We start from the raw sequence: 22,514 nt of genomic DNA, 5'->3' as shown, positions 1-22,514 counted from the left end.
TTCCCTTCAAATAACCAATCAAATTACTCCATCTCATTTATTAACATCTTAGCGGGAGTGAGTTTGGTGGTGGATCGAGTTTTTTGTTGTGGCTGCCCAGGTGTGGGTTGTTGTTGATAATTTGGCCATCCACGACCTTTCATCTTTGCGTATGTGTTATTCTTTCTAAGATCCATTATCGGTTGATTATGTGTGTATATATGTTTCATATATTTGATATGAAACCGGATATATGTATATATATATATTTTTATATATATACAATGGAGGTTTGTAATTTAAAACATACAAGAAGAAACCTTCATCTTTGAATTTTTGGCAAAATACCCCCTAAAACGGTCACTTGACCGTTTAAAAAATTTACATTTCGCCCCCTACAACAGTCACCTTTTTTTAGAAACACCCAACTCCGTGCGAGCTTGAAGCTCGCTCCCCCATCTCGCTCACCAGCTCGCGGTCGTGGCACCCGATACCCTCTGAGCTCGCTTCATCTCCCTTGAACTCGCACCCCACCTCGCGATCGGCTCCCTCCCCCTTTAGAACCGAAATACCGAATTATATTAGGATAATGTAAATTAGCATAGTTATTTAAAGTAGGGGAAATGTTTAAATCACTTAACATGCATAAGAAAATTGTTTATTTTCATATCAAAATTTCATCTCTAAATTTTATGGTAAACGGACAACTATTTAATGCACTTTAATGATAGTCTGCTACAAAACCCTTAAAGTAAATAGGAAAAGATATTCGTACCACCAATTTTAATGAATATAACATATACAAGTATTGATATAGATATCATTTTTTTTTTAAAGTAATGAGAGTAAGAAGGCAAATTATGAAATTATTTAAACCAAAAAAAGAAAAAAAATTGAAATAAAAAGAAACGGTCCCAAACGAAAAAGAAGGCAGATATTGGAATTTTTGTTTTTTTGGAGGTGGTATTCGTTTCCCAGCACACGTTAATAAAGAAACCACTCATATTAACTACCATCTTCATTCTAGCCCACACATTGTCAAAACATTGTTTGCTTCTAAAAGTTCTTACAAAGATTAATATGTAAATAAAAAATAATGTTGGTATTATATCATTTAATTTCACCATTTAGAACAAAAATATACATTTTATTACATAAAGTATAACTGTATAAGCAAAAGTTGTCGTAACAATATAAATTATTATAATTGTATATTAACGGTCTGTGCAACATAAGTATGTTGCAATACATACTGATCAATTTGTATAATAAAGATGCAAAAATTATACACTAATAAATGAATCTAAAGATGTACAAAATATTCAGTAATAAATCGATATGATGATATTCCAATAATCTATTAAGTTAGTGACGGAGCCAGGATTTTTAGTATGAAATTACCAAATAGTTTTCATGTTACTAATAAGCGTAAAAATTATACTTTAAAGCTAAATTACACCGGTCGTTTTACAAATTGGGTTAAGCCGAATTTTACTAAGGCGGGGGTTTGACATAATTTTAATTTGGTGGCTTGTAAGCTTGATGATTCTGGTATTCTTTCCCTTTCATTCTTTTTCGAGAAAACTTGGTAATGGCAATAGCATTTTTTGTGGTATGATGTTTGGTTTGGTGAGGTCAGTTTGGCTTCTAAATTTTCTCGTATTTATAACTTTAAAATAGTAATCTCTATATATAATAAAACAAGATTGTTTTTTACAAGTATTCTTAGAAAGTTTATGATGTGGCAAATCCATATTTCATCTTAAAAAGGTTTTTTTTTTAATTATGATGTCATATATATATAAATAAAATAGAAATAGCTCTTTACATGTTTTATAAATATATTAATCATTTATTTAAAGAATAAAAAATATCTCTTATACAATATTACAAAATAAAATGTCTTTTTATTTAGTTGATTTATTAACTATATCATTATTGTGTTAGTTGAATTATTAGATTTATATCAAGTTATAATGTTTTAAGAAAAACATTACAGAATTTTATTTATAGTTTATAATTTTAAATTTTAATTAACATACCCGGGTTGATTAACTAGTTATACATATAAATAGTATTTAAAATATAGAATTTTATAGATATTGTGGAGTTGTCATGACCGCATGTGGTTACGATGTAGTTAAGTGAGGCATTTGAAAAAAATTAAAAAACAAATGAATAAATAAATAAAATTACTCACATATCTCCATGTTTGGAAAGGATTTGATTTGGTGGATCAGGTGTACGATATATATGTCGATCTCCAAATCCACCCAACCTCTTCTCCATATCTTTCTTGGCCAGTGGACCCCTTCACCGCCACCTGTAACCACTGCTCATATCGTATCTTGTATATCTTTTTTATTATATAGCATATTTTTATTTCGTAACAACTACTCCATATCTTATGCTACTGTTTTTTTTTTAAATTTACTAATGTGAATTAACAAGACGCAAAAATTACAATAACTATAAATCAAACGCAAGTTAGGTCCCACACATGGCCACATGTATCTGGTTTTATCCTAAAATAAAGAGAAGTGATAAATCTATAACATTTACTAGCAATCAACAATAAATGTACAAGTTTTAATGCACTGTGTATAAAACAAATATTGTTGTAGATGGCTAAAACATGTTGTAGTTTTGTCACTTCTCTAAAATAAAATAGAGTGCATAGTGCCTTATGGAAATAGTAAATTAACCATATGAAGTAATAAATCATAGGATATTACAGCTACCGCTCCCAACGGTTGTATCACATTCGTGTCACGACCGTTGGTGACAGTATGTCATGACTGTATCACGAATTTTTAAACTTTCAGGTAGATTAAACAAGCGAATAATTGTCATTTCATATGTAATTTATTTCTTTTAGATTTTGAATTGCTATCGTATATATTGTTTTCATTGTTTTGTTTCTCGTACTTGTTTTATTTCATTTTTGCAATATATTTTTTCATATATTTTTTTTTACTTTTTTCTGCATGGCTAGTATTCTTGCTCATAATTCATGAACGTTTGATAACTTGTTCTTAAACTTTTATTCGTTTATATATGTATGTTCGTTTATTTTTGTTTATATAAATATATCATTTTTATTTATTAAAAAAAAAAACTACATGTAAACTTCTTTAAAGGAAATTTAACTAATTATATCATATACGAGTATTAGATAAGTTGGAGATTTCGAAATGACAAATTGTTTAGGGATGGGGTGCACCATAAAGAGTATCTTGTTGAGTAAATTATTACGTATTCTTACTCGTGGTTCTTTAGCATATTCAAAAAAGAGAAAATTGTCGTGCATAGAGTGGCTTTCTAACCCGCTTCTTGTCATTTAGTCGGTTCATTTCTTCAGATATATATGAGAATGCATAAAAAAAAACACATAGTGAAAATTAGTGGCTCAGCCTTTGTTATTTGAGAATTTTTTTATTGTCTTAAGGTAACTGTAAATGACACAAACTTTTCGATTCTTTTTGCATTATTCGCCGTTCAAACCTCAAAGATGTGCTTAGGCTTGTGTTGATTCAGTTTGATTCCAAGTAATCGCTTTTGCCTTGTAATTGTAACATTGTTGTGAACACGTACTTTGCTAGATGTTTTGTTGTTTTAATATATTATCTGTCGTTCTAAAAATAATTATATAATATATTATATATTTGATATTTTAACATGTTTGTAAATACATCGATTAATGATATATATTAACGTGGGTTTAGCTTTAGCAAAGTCTATTGGTTTTTGGGTAGAAATCAGAAATTCGATTTTTGCAACAAGGCATGTTTGCATTATTTTATATAGATTGATGTCCGCGTTATGCAGTGGCGGTAACGGCGACGGTAATTGTGTGGTTATTAACGTAAAAGTAATTTTATTGCGTTTGAAGATGTGATTAATTGTTGTATGGGATACGGAAGGAGGGGGAGAGAATTTTGAGTTAGGGTTTTTGCTATATGTTTCTGCGTGAGGGAGATATAGTGGTTGAATTTTTTTTATGACATTTTAGTCATAATCTATAAAATAGAAATAAAGATGTATTAAAATAAAGGATAAATGTGTCATTTTATGTTCTTAAAATTAAGGAGGGGGGGATAGTTTGTTTTATAAAGGGGTAGATAATTTAATTATATGTAAAGTATTTGTTTTTTCTTTTACACGAGCATGTTACCCGCGCAATGCGGCAGCAGTGATGGGGAAGGCGGCCTAGCTAGTGGTGTCCATGATGGTATCATTTGTGGTGGTGACGGTTGATGTAATTGTGATAGTGAAAATTTTTAGAAGATAAAGGCTTAAAGTGTTAATTATTAAAATCAAGGTTTAGAGTGTAAGTTAATTTATTAAGGGCTAAACATAAAAATTCAAAGACAATTCTGTTAATTTAACGGTACAATTAACTAAAATAAAAAAGACTTTTTGTTTATAATAGAATATAGATAAAAAGGGGCTTTTTGTTTATAATAGAATATAAAAAAAAGTAAGTAACTACTCAGTGCTGTCTTTTGCGGGTTTTGAACCCCAATACCTCGACGGTGTATGGGGGAGGTTAAGATGTAGGCAGACCTTATCTCTACCTAAGTAGAGAGGCTGCTTCCAATTTCTACCTAAATGGTAAAAAAGATTCTCCAACCTTTGCATATAGATAAGTAATATATTTTTGTTAAAAGAAAAAAAAAAAAAAGGTGTTGACCGTTAAAAGAAAGTTGTTGAGTAAACATTAACAACTCGTGAGTAAATAAAGCAGTACGTTAAAATTGGAAACAGCAGTAGCGTCTTGTTTTCCTTTAGCAGTCGTAATGTTGACGTTGACGCCGGCGGTGGTTTGGTCAGACGAAGAAGGCGGTGGTAGCGTGTTCCCCATGAATGAAAAGTCAAGTCATTTCCATTTTTACCCCTATTCACCTATTCTGTGATATCTAACTCACCATCCAAGAAGGATCCCATGAATGGTTTTTATGTCTGTTAACGTCATTTCATCTTAATCTACTTTCTGTAGGCTTAATCATTCGTTCGTGTACCTCATTTCATATAAACAGAACCAAATCTTCTATCCTTCCTATTAATGGAAATAAATTTTCATATTGAAGTGAACAATGACCCGATGTATATGTATAGACGATAGTCATCTTGATATTAATAAAAATTTATTATTTTAAAATTCAATTTATCAATAAAAAAAATTATTTTTTCAATCGATTAATTAGTTTCTCTGAAAAGTTCTAGAAAATCACATATTCAATCTAATTTAAGCCCTAAAACTTCAATTTCTCAATAACTTTTTTTAATAATTTATGTAATTTAGTTTAAGTAAAGGCCTGTTTGCATCGCAACTAATAGAAAAAAACGACTACTAGACTATATTAGTAGTTGTGTGCTCCTTGTTGTTCGGATCTTGACCAGGTCCGAGCTTCTCAAGCTCTATGCTGATGGGGAACTCTGCAAGGGTCTTACCACCTTCTTTATTTACTAACTCAATAAGTTTAATTTATACTCCCTTCGTCCCATTTTAATTGTCCTATTTTGACTTGTCAAGTCTTTTTCTTTCGACTTTGACCGCAAATATCTTTGGTTGTGTTACATATTAGTTGATGAAAATTATATCAATGAAAAATACATTTAAAACTCAATCAATTCATATATCTTATATCAAATTTTATATAACACAAATAAAAATATTTACGGTTAAAGTTGAAAAAAAATACTCAAAAATTAAAACGTGGACACTTAGAAATAAATGATGTCATAATAGTTTTTTCCTTTCAAAAACTATTTGCTAATATTATGCTTTATGGCATTTTTTTTCATATTACTTTTCTAACCTTAATTTTTTTTATTTAATATGAAAAATGTTCGACTGTATCCAAACTCTTTATAATTTCAAATCTACCATTAATTTATAACAGTTATTTATTACTTTTTCATCAACCTAATCTTTATTACTTTTTCATTAACCTAATCTGTTATATATATAAATGTCCATCTTTACAAGTATGTTGTTTTCTACATATCAAATTATAGTGTATCGACAACAAATTACATATATATTTCTATGTATTTTTCGGTTTTAAATTTTTATTTAAACGGTCCTGGTTGAACCCGGATCGATTAGCTTGTTAAATATAATATAAATATAAACGGTTTTTTTAATTATTATAACTCTAATTTGTGGTAAATTAAATGTAAGAAGTTTTAATCTTAAATGAGGTATACAAATTTCTAAAACTATCATGACGTTAAAAAACGAATGAATCTATCATTATATAAAGAGGAACATTTCCCACCAAGCATAACAAACACAAATTTCTTTATATATAAAGCTAAAGTCCAATCCTACATTTTAGCTAAAAAAAAGTTTTAGTTGGCATATCTTAAATTCGTTTATTCTCTATTTTTTTAAAAAAATTATTAATTATGATGTCATAAATAAATTTTTAAATATAATAAAAACTAACTAACAAGTGGTTTGTTAGTTTCTACCGATTTTATTGTGCCATGCAAATCACATCATATCATTGTATATTTATTTTTATTATATATTGTATATATATACTCTTTATTTATACTAGATTCTAAACTAATTTATAGACCTAAAAAAACTAATAATCAATTTAAAGAAACCACAATTTACTAAATTGATGTGATGTTAAATACGTATTAAAATTAAATACAGTAACTAAATCTGTAAGTCAATGTGCATAAAATAGTCACTTTTTTTTTACTTAACATAGAATTTAAGGGTGTATTAGCAATACCAATAAAATTAAATATATTATTGTAATTGGAAATCCTTGATTAAAATGATCTGTGTATTCATTGATGATTTATAGTTATCTAATAACTTGCATAAATAAAAGATATTATGCCAAAAAGAATATGCCTAAGTTGATAATAATTTATTTAGAGGGTTTGCTAAATACAGCTCTTAGGGTTGTGTTTAAGGTGCATAAATTGTTTGTATATTTACCATGAAAATCAGGGGATGAGCTTTTAATATGGAAGGTACAAGTTTTTTTATGCACGTTAAATACAGCCCTATTTTGACTTCATTATTAGTACATTTTTTTTTTATTTTGAACTTATGTTATTATGTTTTATATATTGAATAAACTTGAATGATATGCTATTATAAATATATGCGTATTACACCGTTAGCTATCTTGTGAAGTTTTCATATTTAACACTAGAAGGGTATCCACGCGATCTAGCGGTGATGAAGGTGACGGGTGGTGGTAGAGGTGACAATGGTGGTGGCGATGTAATGGCGGCGAGGGTGGCAGTAACGAATGTTGGCGTGCGACAGTAGCGTCGACAGTGGCTGTGGTGGAGATTGGTGGTGGTGGTTGCGGCGACAAATAATGTAAGTTATTGATGTAATGCAGTTTTGATAAATTATGGAATAGTGAAACTTAAATTCAACAAAATGAGATTTGCTTTATAGTATAATATAGATGTAGATAGATAATTAGATTAAGGTTGTTAGTGACGGAGGCGGTGTCGATTGGTTTAAGTTATTGATGTAAAAGTAACTGATGTAAGGGTTTATTGAAGATATTTTGAAACATAAATGATAGATATAGTGTAATTTAATTATTAATGGTAAGTGGGTAGTGTAAATAATAATATTTTAAAGGGTGTTGTGTGTAAATATTACACAAGTTTCAACATTTTCATAAATAATGAGCTAATCTTTTTATAATAGAAGTATATATATCACAACTTCTATAACTATGAACTACTCTATGATAAGTTATCTTAATACTATCCGGGTATTACCTAGGTGCTTAAGCTAGTATAAAATAAAACGCTAAGTATAACAATGATACGTAGTGTATAAGAGGCAAAGTCAGAGAATCCAAAACACCCCACAAATCCCCCATTCATGATTCTCGTCTATCTCGTTCACGCATTAAGCCCGGGTTGTTGTACAAATACAATGAATTATTGATCTCGTCTAAACATTTGGATTCCTTTGGGCTTCCAATAAAATTTGCTAATATTAATTAGTAAATATTAATGGATATAAATATTTTAGTTTGAACATTATAGATGCATTTAATATTCTGTTATGAAAGTTTAATGAATGTTTCAAATAGATAGTAGATAATATATGTAGGTATATATATATATTTTTTAACGGTGTATATGTAGACTGTAGTCGATGCAAGTAACTAATTGTAATTTATGGATAATTCTCAGGCTTGTTAAATTAAACATATACGCTATCAATGATTCAATGCTCGATTTGCAACAGAAGACTAACATAAAATATATCCAAAAAAGGATAATGAATTTTTTTTTTTTTGAACGGCTGATAATGAATATATATGTTCGAGAAATAAAAGAAATAGAATTCCCTTGACGGCAGGGAGATGCAAGATTTTAAAGATTTTGGTGGGTCATAGGTAAAGTTAGAAAATCTTATTTAACTAATACTCCTATGGATAGTCAGGTTTTCATCGTAGATCGTTTTAAGATAAAAGTATTGATGTTGACATATACGGAATATTTTTTAATAGATTTTAGACCCGTGTCTAACACTGGATACGAGGCTTACGACATTATCAATATTAGATCTTCATACATTAAAATTATAAGACCTTATAATTTTGAAAATATTTGGTTTCAAGTGTTAAACTTTGCAAGTTGTAGTACAATAATCACATGTTCATGACTGTCATTATTAGCTGAGACATATTAACGGAATTGTTTGTCGTATTCATTCCACAAGCCACATGCTACAATAATTTTTCTATTATAAAATCTTTTAAAACCAAATATACTCATAATGTGATATTATTATAAAAGATAATTAAGAATTAAAATATAAACATAATTGTGATCATGTGTCTTTAATCATGATGCAGACCCATGACACAAATAAGATAAAAGTTTTAGAAAAATCGTCTCAAGTTGATGGCTAAAAATAAATATAAATAAAATATTCAAGGTTAAAAAAGTATAAATTGTTGATAAAAAACAAATAAGTGTAAATTAATGAGGTTTTTTTTACAATTACTAATATAATAATATATTTGGATAATTATTATTAGGATTTTTAATTTATAATTAAAATATATGATGATATAAGCGAAAGCCATTTTGATAAAATTAAACGATTTGAATGGTTAATAAGTCATTAGTTCAACTGTCTTATAGTATATACTAGATTTTAGACTCGTGTCCACTACTTACAACATCATTAATATTAGATGTTAATACATGTAACTAATAAAGCTTATAAGTTCAATGTTAATGATATAAGTAAATACTAAGTGTTTAATTCAAATGTCAAGAATGTTAAGCTAATATAAAGAAAACTAATGTAATAAAACTATATTGGAAACATATACCCTGCTTCATCATTTGAAAAACTTATTTATAGATGAAATTTGTTGTAGTGTTTTTTGTCTTCTCATCTTTGTCACATATTAACACCTTAAATCAATTGTTCGTGTGTGAAGACCGGACTTTCTAGATAGAAACCAATTTTAACTTTTTAAAAATAATTATTTTAGTTATTTGTTTTTTATTAATTAAAAAAATTATGTAAAAACTCAAATGATGACATCAGCTAAAGTCAAGCTGATGAAATCGAATGATATAATTGGTTAATAAGTAATTAGTTAAACTGTCTTTTAGTATATACTAAAATTAAAATTAAGATAGTACAACTATTATTAGGGAAAAATATGTAAAAAAGTAACATTTTTATTCAAAATTCTTAATAAGGGTAACCTATTTAGTTTTCATTTATTAAAAGGAATGCATTTATGAAAATTTATCAATAAAGTAATATTGTTAGTTTTTAACATTGGATCTCCATTAAATACCACATCAACATGCCACCTGGACATTTGATATCATATATATGTATCATCATCATCGCTATACCCTATACTCGCACCAAATTATGTTATTAAAACGGGATGTGTAGCCCCACCAGGGGAAAATGTGTAACCCCACCATAGAGGGTATTAGCGGCGACGTCACCGATAATACTGCGGGCCCCCATGTCTGTAATAGTAAATCTGAACGAAAAATTAGCGGGGCCCTTGTCAGTGTCAGAGTATTAACGGCGACATCGCCGCTAATACCTTGATCGGGTTGACTTTTGGCTGTGATGTTACCCTCTTCCTATTAAAATTCATCTATGAAGTCCAGATTCATGAACAAATAAATAAATATCACATGTCACAATACATTTACATTATATCAACGAAGTAGAAGTGTAGAACTATCACCACAACCATCACTTGACTTAGTCAAACAAAGAATACCCTAATCTACATGTTATCAAATCAGGCATACTAATCCTAACATACCATCTTTTATGGCCATAATCCCGAATACATGCCATCATCATCACCACCGATTGGGGATGTCGGTGGTCCGTCGAGTGGCAGTACAGGTTAGCCAGAAATCTATGTGGCCGGAATGCTCGTTTTTCCGGTAACGGTGGTTTGCGATTTGGGAAAGTGACTGTGTTTCAAGCAAAGTAAGGAAAGGAATGGATCACCAATCATAAATGCTTCGTGTTAGGCATTAGTGGCTGGAATTGAATTTAATGGTGATGTCGTCATTCGCCGGATCTGGTGGTGGTGATTTTCGGTAAATAGCTGGATTTGGTGGTGGTGGTTTCCGATTACCTGGACTTGTGGCTGGAAAGTTCCGATCTCGGCTTGATACATAGATATAAGATAGGTATATATTGTAAACATAGATAGAAAACTCCGATCTTGGAATCTCTTTTTTAAATATGTATTACTTTTTTCTTTTTTAATCAATTATGAGATTGTTGTGATATGTGAAAATATAAGGAATATTGATTTATTGTTCATTTTTGTAGATGTGGGAAAATAACTGAGAAATTTTTTATCAATTCCCTGCAACTTTTTCACGTCACGCAAGTCGACATGACATTTAACGAAGGTCTCACGTTAAAAACTAACGATATTACATTTGTTGAGAACTTTTCCGAAATTGAATCCTTTTAATAGACGAAAACTAAATAGGTTTTTCTTATTAGAAATTTTGAGGAAAAAATATTACCTTTTTATGAATTTTTCCCTTATTATTAAGACCTTAATATATTTACATTAAATTTAATTTATTATATATATATATATAATAGAACATATTATTGTATATATATTAGTTATTATTTAATTGGGTAAATATTAGCTATTAATATATCGGATATATATTAGCTATTATTATTTATTTATTATATTATATTAAAATTATTAGGTAAAAAGTGTAAATTTGTGATTGAAAACAAAAAATGTAAATTAAAGTCAAAATAAAAAACAAAAGTCAACATTAAGAAATCGATAACTATGATTGGTCGATAAGTTATTAAATCAATTGTGCTTTAGTATAATAAAAGATAGATTTTAGACCCGTATCCAACACTGGACACAAGACTTACGATATTATTAATATTAAATCTTCTTATTCGTGCAAGATGTCATTTGAATTTTCAGGGAATCACGGAATGAGGAATGCGTCCTATTAATCCGCCAAATGGCACGACGGTAAATAAGAGTAAACCTTATCCCCTCAAGATTCAAACCTGGATCACCCCAAACCCAAGACCCCCATATAAGGAGGATTGAGATACCACTACAGTTTTACCTCAATGATAAAAACAAAACAATGTAATAAAGGAACAGTTGTATCAACATACTTGGTGGTTAAATTCTGCTTGAATAGTTGAACTTTTCTCCTCAAACAACATAATGAATATGCTAATTTTTTTAAGTTTGTGTTGCCTCTAATTGCTTCTCGGTACCATAAGCTTGCTTGACATTAGTTGCAAATGTAAATTGGGTTTCTTCGTACTATAAGCTTGTTTGACTTGATCGTTGGTAAGTTATAGTTTTAGGTAGGGCTGTCAATGGGTTCGGGTTCGGGTTGACGGGTTTGTGGGTTGGAAAACCCTGACCCTAACCCAACCCACAAAAAGTTTCAGGTCAGAAATTTCAATCCTGGCCCACAACCTGCCAACCCATGACCCAACCCACATGACCTGATAAGCAAATATATATAAATATATAACGGAATAAATCAACCAATATAAAGCTCTGTCATTGATGTGTAAGTTGAAAACAAAAAGTACCAAAAAAGAAAGAAATACGATGGTATTGTTAGAACTTGGCACAAAGTTAATAAACTTATTGTCTCACCCAACATCAGTTAGCATCTTACAAAATTTTGACATTCTTTTATTTTAGATGTGAAGTTACTTTAGATTAGATATATAGAAAATGGGAATATGGCGTATGGATAAATAGATAGTAAGTATAAAATATTATATATAAATCAAATATTTTTAAAATGTTGGGTTGGTGGGTCGACCTGACAACCCAACAAACAAACCTGGCAGGTTGGTGGGTCGAAAATCCCCAACCCTAACCTGACTTTTTTTGGGTTGGGTTCGGGTTGGGTCAAGATTGATAGCCCTATCCAAAACATAATAACAAATGATGATATACAACATCTTTATCCTAAACACAATAGGAATCACAGAACATGGGACGGTCACAGAAGAAATCACAATTTACAACAGAAAGTTACTTGAATACTAAATCCAAATCAATATGAACTCCATTCAATATTCATTCGATCTCTCAATCAAAAAGGTACATACTTTTCTCTTTTTTTTATATATTAGTTTTGCGTATTAATGTTTGAAGTTACAATTGTCATTCAAATCAAGAGTCCTAACTATTATCAAAGAATATGAAAACAAGCATAATTGTTATCTAATTATCATAGGATAGGTGATTGAAAATAAACCTATGCGTGTTATGGGTTGGCATCATGATCAAGTACATATACTTGAATGTCAAGTACAGGATCACAAGTATGTTTATATTTTAATTCTTAACTATCTTTCATAATAATATCACATTATGGGTACAACTGGTTTTAAAAAAGTAGATAAATTATTATAGCATGTGCCTTGTGGAATGACTACGACAAACAATTCTATCGATATGTCTCAGCTAATTATGACTGTGACGAACCTGTGATTACTGTACTACAACTTGCAAAGTATAACACTTAGAACCGTATATCTTCAAAATTATAAGCTTTTATAACTTAAATGTATGAAAATCTAATATTGATAATATCGTAAACCCGTGTACAACACTGGACACGGGCTAAAATCTAGTCTATATACTATTAAATATTGAAAGGGTATATTTCGAGATATGTCAAATGATCATGTCCTCTTACATAGTTACATATTCCACTACAAATAATATTACATTTGTTCACACTTTTAGGTGAGTGTGAACAAATTAAAATTTTTGTCACGCTTTTTAGTGTGTAAAAATATATTAAATTAAAAGTGTATGAAAATTTATCTACACTAAAAAGTGTATATAAATAAAAGTTCACACTTTTTAGTGTGAACTTTCATAGTTATTTTGTCACACCTCATTTGTTCACGGTAACTTTTTCAGTTACCGTGGACAAATAGAGTGTGACAAAATAATTATATGAACTTTTATTTCTACATACTTTTTAGTATGGAGAAATTTCCACACACTTTTAATTCAATATATTTCTACACACTAAAAAACGTGACAAAATTTTTAATTTGTTCACACTCACCTAAAAGTGTGAACAAATGCAATATGATTTGTAGTGTTCATATCATATGCTTAGTTTATTAATCTAAAAAACTTTTTTTAATGATAAAACTGTGACACATGAAACAATAAAAATTGGAGATGTAAGGGAATAGAATTCATGAATTCCACGTATAATGCAAGGAATGACGTAAGGTTGTCGAATGTAAAGGCTAATAAGGAGTCGATATTGCAAAGTGTCAAGACTATTGGATTTCATTGGTATCGGTATAAATTTAGAAAACATAATTTGTTGTGGGAAAATTGGTGTAAATTCTCTTCACTGTAACATACTGTAATTTTCTTTTCCAACAAAAAAAGAAGAAGATATAGATATTTATCCAATAACTAAAGTGACCTTGGAGAACATGATGTGTGGTTCTAGGATCGACAGTCGGGGATGATACTTAAGGTGACAGTATGTAGTTGTGGAAATAGATGCAAACGTCAGTTACGTTGCTAACTTATTTGAGTCTCGGTGAATCAATACAAATACAAATAAATTAAACTAACCTTTAATGAACACGATCAAAATGTTTATGTGGCTTTGATTTACTCTATAGGCATGTTTTCACCTGTGGTCCTGTGGACCATGAAAAATTATTAAATCAATCTTTTGACTTTGACTTTCTGCGAGCCTCATTGTTGTTTCTATATCATACCAAAAGTTACCAATGTAAAAAGCAAAAAAGTAACTTTAAGATGTGAACAATCGTTTTTATTGATTCCATTCTATGCACGATATATACACAACAGTGCAAGATACAATATAAAAGATGTTTATTTTATTTCTATATCTACATACACTATATAAGATTTTTGAAATTTTCGTGTTTTTGGTTTTCTGAAAACTTGCAGGGTCTATAGTTTGTTTGAAGCTATTAGGGCTTCGAATTTGGGGATTTTAATTTGGTGTTTATTTACATTTCTCAGGTTTTAAACTTACGTGTTTCATTTTTAATTGATAGCCTAGATCTGATATCGAGGTCGTTTCTTTTCTTTTAGTCTTGGCTTTGCCTTGCCGTAAAACATAACGAATTACTCCCAAGAGTATTACATTACATAGGTTGAGGCCATCATGCACAAGGTGAAACCCGCGTTAACCTCCAGGAAAGGATATTTGTTAGATTTTAAAAAGGGTCCTAATCAACGCCGCTTACAGCCACTGAAAATGTTAAGCAGGCTTTGGTCACATCTAACTCTATTTTATAGTAACAAATGTTTCAAACATGCATGATAAATTACTCAAGAAACACTACCCATATCCACAGCGAAAGTTGGAAAGAAGTCAGTGGCATGGCATCTATTAATCTCTATATTCTTTACTTTTACAAAGATGTTGCAACAGAAATTACTAGGTTGGTGCATTTTACCCCCTACCCGTAAATCATGATCTTATTGCAAAAGATACGCGGATTCATGGCTTTTATTACAAGGCGCAAAGTAACTTTGGGGCCCTTTTACAGTAATATTTCATGAGCATTGGCTTGGTTAAATTTAGCTATATCCCTCCGCTTTTCCTATTATATTACTATATATATATATATATGGGGATATCATACGTACAGCGGCTGTACGTATGATAGGTATAGTCAAGTTGAAAATCAGGGGACATTTTTGATACATGTATAAATTGAAGGATAAAAGTGTAAAATCAGGGGGCATATTTGTGTGTGTAGTACCTAAGCTTGGGTACAATTTGCTGTACCCATTATTTTCCCTATATATATATATACTAAAAATCTATATAAATATACAAGTACTTTATGCGTGAAATGTACAAGTTTTTTAACCCTTAAATTTTAACTAAGTTTCGTTTTAACCCGCTAAAATTTTTACTTTTTAACTTTTATCTCATATCAAAGTTTTCACTTTCATTTTCTTAACACGAAACTTTTAAGTTATCATATTTTCATCAAACAACTTCCACACAGTTATGGTTTTACTTTTAAACATTTGGTGTTTGATTATTTTCACATTTGTCTTTTTATACATATAATGTTTTCATTATACAATAACTTTTATCATCGCTACGTCTTACATTTATGTTACATTTAAAACATTAATATAGTTATTGTTTATGTTTTTATACATCTTAATATTCTTTTACATTATTTTTATTGTATTGTTACATGTTTAGTTGTTTTTTTAGTAATAGGTTTTTTCTTTTAACTTGTATCCACATCAAAATTTTCGTTTTGATTTTTATTGACATTAGACTTTTGGGTTTCAAGGTTTTCATCATACAATTTGCACACAATTATGGTTTTACTTTTAAAGATTTGTTTTACTTTTAAAGATTTGTTTATTGACACTAGACTTTTGGGTTTCTGTTTTTTGATTATGGTTTTACTTTTAAAGATTTATTTTATGATCATTTAATTTTCATAATGATTACACATGAAACATTTAAAACATTAATATAGTTATTGTTTGTGTTTTTATACGACTTATTATTCCTTTACAATATTTTTTATGTTATTGCTAGATGGTTAGTTGTCATTTTTAAAGTTTATGTTCGGAAATTTGACATAAATTTGCCAAAAATTTATTATATAAAAAACGTACCCCGCGATAACGCACGGGGTCAATAACTAAGTTTAAATCAAATCGATAAAGTTTTCTGCAACAAATCTTGTCCCAAAAGTCAAGTCACATTCATAAACTAGTAAACTACCGTATAAGCATTTCATATACTATAGTATCAACAATTTCTCGTAAGCTTTAAATAAAGTTAATAATATCTTTATATTTAAACTATTTATATAAAAATCAAAAAGATAAAAAGATTAAACAATTCAACAAAAAGGTTAGAGAGCAATATCAATTAACTAATGAAAGTTGATAAAATAATATATCCACATATGAACCCTCCGGAATTTTAGAAATGGACACATATAATGGGACGGAGATAATATATATAAAAGCGAAATGATATATCTTGCAAAAAAATTAGCTTAAAAATGCTCATAAAATTATAATATAGGCTTACGTGGATTCCATTATTTTTGTCATTATCTATACGAGTAATTAAAACAATTTTTAGGGTTATTTGTTAAGAGGATTAATATTTTTTCATACATATATATATATAATAAAAGTTGAGTTTCTGAAATCAATTCTAAACCTATAACCTCTATCTTCTTAATCTCTCTTTATAATGATTTTTATTATGTATGAATTAATTATGAAGACTTATAAATCTTCTCATTCGATCATAAGCTTATTATGCTATGACTCTTATTTAATTGCAACTTTCAAATGCAGATGAAAATCTTTAACTTGATATCATTATAAGTATCCCTATCCTTATCCTTATATATAATATAATATAATATAATATAATAGTTGAGTTATGAATCAACTCTATAACTTAAATAATGTCTCTTCATAATTATTGTTATATCTCTAATTGCATAGTTTCTAAATATATGTTGTATGTGTAGTAAATTCTTGATTTGTTATGTTGTTTATTAATAGGTATATGTGCATTATTGGAAGAGTAATAATTGATTATATTGATGATGATTAAGAAGTTTAAAGGGTGGAATGTGAAATAAACTAAGTAATGTCTCTTCATAATTGTTGTTATACATCTAATTGCATAGTTACAAATGTATGTAGCATGGGTAGTAAATTCTTGATTTGTTATGTAGTTTATTAATAGGTATATGTGCATTATTGGAAGAGTAGTAATTGATTATATTGATGATGATTATAAATTTCAAACAGTGGAATGTGAAAGATACTATGTATATGTATATGTAAATATATGTATATATGTAAACGTTAGGTTCATGATAAATAGATAGATTGTTAATGAGAGTTTTATTGAGTTGAGTGTTGTAGAATTTGTTTGGTTTTTTATGAGGGTTTATATATACGAGGGATCCATCTTTCACATCCCACTTTGTATTCTTTCCTCTTGAAAGCATTTAGTTTTAGTAAGTCTATCTCAAGCCAATAATTACATATTCAAATGGGGAAGAGTAATGGTATTGTTGCATAAAAACATAAGAAAAGGGATGCTATTTATTTGGATCAATTTCACAAAGAGTCTTCTGGCCCGATTGTTGTCATAATTTGTAGGCGTTAGGATGTGATCAGCATGAATAAAAAGTAATAGCGACTTCATCATCTTTGATGAAAAGGTTTGTAGGCAGGATTGTTTTCTACATAAATGTTTGTAGAATGTTTATTGTATTGTCGATTACTTCATTACATTTCATCTTCACATTTATGTTCATATTATAACTTCACTCTTACACACACCTCAACATCGTATTACTATTGATCATTTTTAAACCACACGCTAACAATCAAAATAATACTTTTTAGATACAACTACTATGCGTAAGTAATTATAATTCATCATGGTCGTGCAACGCACAGGTTTTAAGGGGCAAGGGTGTAGTGCTAATTTATGGCTCTTTGACAAGTTTTGGCAAAAACATAACAAATACCAAGATGCCACATGTTAATAGCCAAAAACTTGTCAATAGTAGCCGATCCTTGCAAAAAAATTAAACACGTTCCCACGTTCACTTTTTCTACCTAAACTGGCCACGTGGCACTTGCCCAACGTTCATTAGCATCGACAAAAACTAGCCGATGTAACTTGTCAAAATTTGCAGATGTAACTTGCCGATACTAACCGATGCATGTGCTATAAGATTGCCAAAGAACCGATGATAGCCGATGGTTTTTGCTGATAAAACTTGCCGACTACACCGTTACTCCTTAGACCTCGTGTATATAATAAGCCAAGACGTGTGTGTGAATTGATTCTATGAAAAAAGAAAAGTAAAAATATATATAAATATAAAAAAGAAGTGGTAAAATATAAAACAGGGGCGGTGTGGGTCAGGAGCTGGCTGACAAAGGAAAGACATGTGTGATTATACTCATCTATAGATTTCCAAAGATTTCTCCGTATCTCCTCATTATCTCTTTTCTTCCCTTCCTGTCCCCTCTGTCTCCCATCCTCCGTATATATACATTCACAATCTCTATATATTCCACATTTTATATATCAATCTCCTTCCTCCTCATCTCATAAACATTTATTATTTTTTCTCCTGATCAATCTGCAAAATGGAGACCAACAAAAATGTTTGTTGTGATCAAATGAAATCATCAAAAGAGTTACATGTACTTGCTGTTGATGATAGTAATATTGATAGAAAAGTTATTGAAAAGCTTCTCAAAGTTTCGTCTTTCAAAGTTACTGTTGTTGATAGTGGTACCAGAGCCTTACAATATCTTGGGTTAGAACAAGAAAATAACAATAATTCCGATCACTTTCATGTAAGTTTCATATTTTTCAATTCTTATTAGAAATTATGATATGCTCTTTTTTTTTTAATTGTGTTATATAATATAACTCTTACAATACCAAGTAATTAATAATTGTATATATTGTAATTGACAGGAAATGAAAGTTAACATGATCATAACCGATTATTCAATGCCTGGGATGACTGGATTTGAACTCCTAAAGAAAATCAAGGTGTGTGTATTTTAGTAATTCTATTTACTTTGTCTTTATCTATATTACTATTTGTTGTGTCGTATTTAGTTTTTCAATGTGTAATTTTGGGTTTTTATTGATACCATTTTTGTTTATTTTTCAGAATTCTTCAACATTGAAGGAGATACCTGTTGTGATCATGTCTTCTGAGAACATCCTAACACGAATTGATCGGTACGGTTAACAATCCTTATTTATTCGAAGATCACAATAAATTTATTAATTTGATAGAATAAAATAGAATGATATATATATATGCTGATCGATCATCTTTTTATATGTGCTAATTGAAAACAGATGTTTGGAAGAAGGGGCAGAGGAATATTTACTAAAACCCGTGAAGCTAGCGGATGTGAAGCGCTTAAAGGATTCAATTTTCAAAACCAATGAAACCGAAATTGAAATTCAATCACACAACAAAAGAAAAAGAAATGATGATCCGCGATTGCCGATGCTGCCAGCAGCTCTTGCCTGCCACAAATCAACAATGTCTCCACCGGCTTCACCTCAACAACGAACACCAAAGCTAGCTAGATTATTGTAGTTTTAATTAGTCGCCATATATTTCAATCTGATTTTTTGACCTTAATTGGTGCGATGTTTTTGACTGACTAAGCTAGAGGAACCTTGAAAAAGATTTGTACATGTTTTTTACCTTGAATGTCCTCTACATATTTTGACATCAGGAAACAATATTATATGGATGTTGTGTGTGTGTATGTGTCCAGTCCACACAACATGACTTTTTTGTTGTTGATGAATATATACATATTTTTGCCTATTTATCTGCCTTGATTCAAATGGTTGTTAATAACGTTCTTTTGTTGATTTGCTGCTAAATGCTAATTACTCTTTGTGGATATAAATATTTAACATATATGTGTCTTACATGGTCAAACTAATTGATCATCTAATCTAAACTTTTGTTAAAATTTTGATTAATTTTATTTTGAACAGCGGAATCTATTAAGAATTTCCGGTAAGGCGCCGGAAATTAAAATCAGTCGCAATATATGTGTCTTACATGGTCAAAATAAACAATAGTTTTAACTTGACTAAGTGTGGTTTACTACTTTCGTACTATAACAAATTAACAACTTGGTCTGAGTTCATAATTGTATCTTCTATCGACTATTTTTCTTATTGTTAACAAAAACAAATATTATCTGACTTTCTATAATATGTGTCTTTGAGTACTGACCAATGACCATCAAACTAAAACTATTTTAGTATGATGATCTTTGAAAAGCTATAATATTTGATCTTGAGAAAAAGTATGTGAATCTTTAAATAAATATTAATATATCCACACTCAATTCTATAAAATAAATTACTTTTTACTATATTGTATTGTATTGCTGGACAAAGGTAATGCTTTGATTTGTGAAATCTTTTATATACGCATAATAACATGGTTTTTGAGAACCAAGTTGTGAAGATTTGATGAGATCACAAGTTAATTAAAAATTAAATAAAATCATGTAATCAAAACAAAAGATGGATTTTAATAAATAAAAAATTAGGTAGACAGAAAGATTGGACTCGCTGTTGCATCAAAGAATCCAAAGCTTAAAAAACAAAAAACAAATCAAAAAAGGACCCTACATATCTTTTGCAAGGGGACGGCTTTATGCAAAATTATTGTAAAGTTAAATGCAAGTTAATGTGGGATTATTTAATGTATAGTCAAAGTCTAATTTTGCTTTAAAAGTCAACAAACGTATGGACTTGTCAATTTTCAAGGTCACACACTGAATTTGACCAAAACAGAAGTTTTTAATGACGCCTGGTAACCCAGTCACTTTTTTGGTAACCTGACCAGACTTTTTGTAGCGACCTTGACAGGGAGTCCGCTTTTATTCTGCCATATTTACCATTATAGACATGGGAGCCCGTATTTTTTCCACTTTTTGCAGCGAGGGTCGCTGCAAAAAGTGGTAGTGGTCGAGATACTAAAAAATTAATGGTGGGGATATGGGGGGCGTTTTTAATTCATCACCATGTCATAAAAGATCCTCCTTTTAATAGCTAATAACACATCAACAAAACCGAAATAATGCAAAACTCTAGAAACGGGACTAAAAAACCAGGACTAACCAAATATAACAAGAAGAAAAAACATTACATTCCACATAACAAAAACAAACATAACGCCACTACTACTTACTAAAAGACAATTAAGTAGATAAAATCATAACATTATACTAACAAGCAATGGTTTTTAGGATAGAAGGAGCGGTAGTTTACTACTCTCTTATTTTCATGTTTTTCATTGATAAAAAGATGTCAACCAAAATTTATTACTCGTATAAAATACCATCCATATCAAGATGCGGTAATTCATTTATCCTCGCCAACTTATTTTTTTTCTTAATTTAACAAAAAACTAAAATAAATTACCAATCAATAAGAAGTCAATACACTTTGTAAAATCCATTACTTACGAAAAATGTTCCTCTTACACATTTCAAAGTGGAACATGCTTCTCGCTTTCTAGATTTTAATACCAAGAGTATCCATCATTTAAATCTCACTTTTTTTATTTTTTTATTTTTGGTTTCTTTATCTCAACTCTTAAGGGCTTTAAATCCTTTAAGACTTTTAGTCGTTTTCATTATTAGATTATTGTCCCTCCTCTTTCAACTTTATTGAAAGAAAAACTTTCGTTTTATCATTTTCTTGCGCTCTCTCTCCATTTTTTTCTTCTTAAAGTTAACTTTCCTCTATGACTAATTAACTATGCCATTTAATATTACGTACTATAGATGGGTGCAGTTAGTTGGAAAGTATTGAAATCAAGGAGCTGTTAGTTATTGTTCCAAACTGATTGTATATGTGTGATCATAGCAATATTCGTGCACATGTGATCATGAATCTAAATCTCCACATAATTGTATAACAGATGATAATTCATGCTCCACACAATTATAAACTTCAAAATTATACATAAGTTCTTTGGAAAACAATTAAAAAACAATTTTCCTGTAAAGAACAATCATCGGTTGGGCTTGATTTGAAAAGTTTTCAAAGGTTCTCGCAAAAAAAAGTTCTCAAAATAACTTTATATATATATATATACATACATAGTGAATGGATCAAGTGAGAACCAACATATATGGTAAGAACCGTGAAAACCATTGAAAAATCATCTTTAAAGGCTTTGCCCTTAGAACTAAGGGCTACGCCCGTACCGTAACAATCGTCACTATCTCTTGGATCGCCGCCCATCAAATCTATACCATTCCCATATACGTCCGGTGACAACTCCTTTAGAACGGATGTAAGGTAACGCCCGTACCGTATCCATACGTTATCTTAACACGTAACCCATATGATTTTTTACAAATTTTTTTTTATTTTTT

The 22,514-nt window shown here is 29.7% G+C and overlaps 1 protein-coding gene across 1 annotated transcript; it reads left to right on the top strand.

Moving 5' to 3' along the window:
* The first annotated feature begins 18,653 nt into the window (after nucleotides 1-18,653).
* Nucleotides 18,654-19,933, top strand: LOC122588416 (two-component response regulator ARR5-like). The gene is made up of 4 exons (XM_043760526.1): nucleotides 18,654-18,929; nucleotides 19,054-19,131; nucleotides 19,256-19,326; nucleotides 19,450-19,933. Exons 1-4 carry the CDS (start codon nucleotides 18,717-18,719, stop codon nucleotides 19,694-19,696), a joined length of 609 nt encoding a protein of 202 aa, XP_043616461.1. The 5' UTR covers nucleotides 18,654-18,716; the 3' UTR covers nucleotides 19,697-19,933.
* Nucleotides 19,934-22,514: the final 2,581 nt, after the last annotated feature.

Source organism: Erigeron canadensis, chromosome 2 (genome assembly GCF_010389155.1).
Source record: "Erigeron canadensis isolate Cc75 chromosome 2, C_canadensis_v1, whole genome shotgun sequence".
In the NCBI taxonomy this organism is placed as follows: domain Eukaryota; kingdom Viridiplantae; phylum Streptophyta; class Magnoliopsida; order Asterales; family Asteraceae; genus Erigeron; species Erigeron canadensis.
The sequence above is the reverse complement of the archived record's forward strand: the minus strand, read 5'-3'. Positions and strand labels throughout refer to the sequence as shown.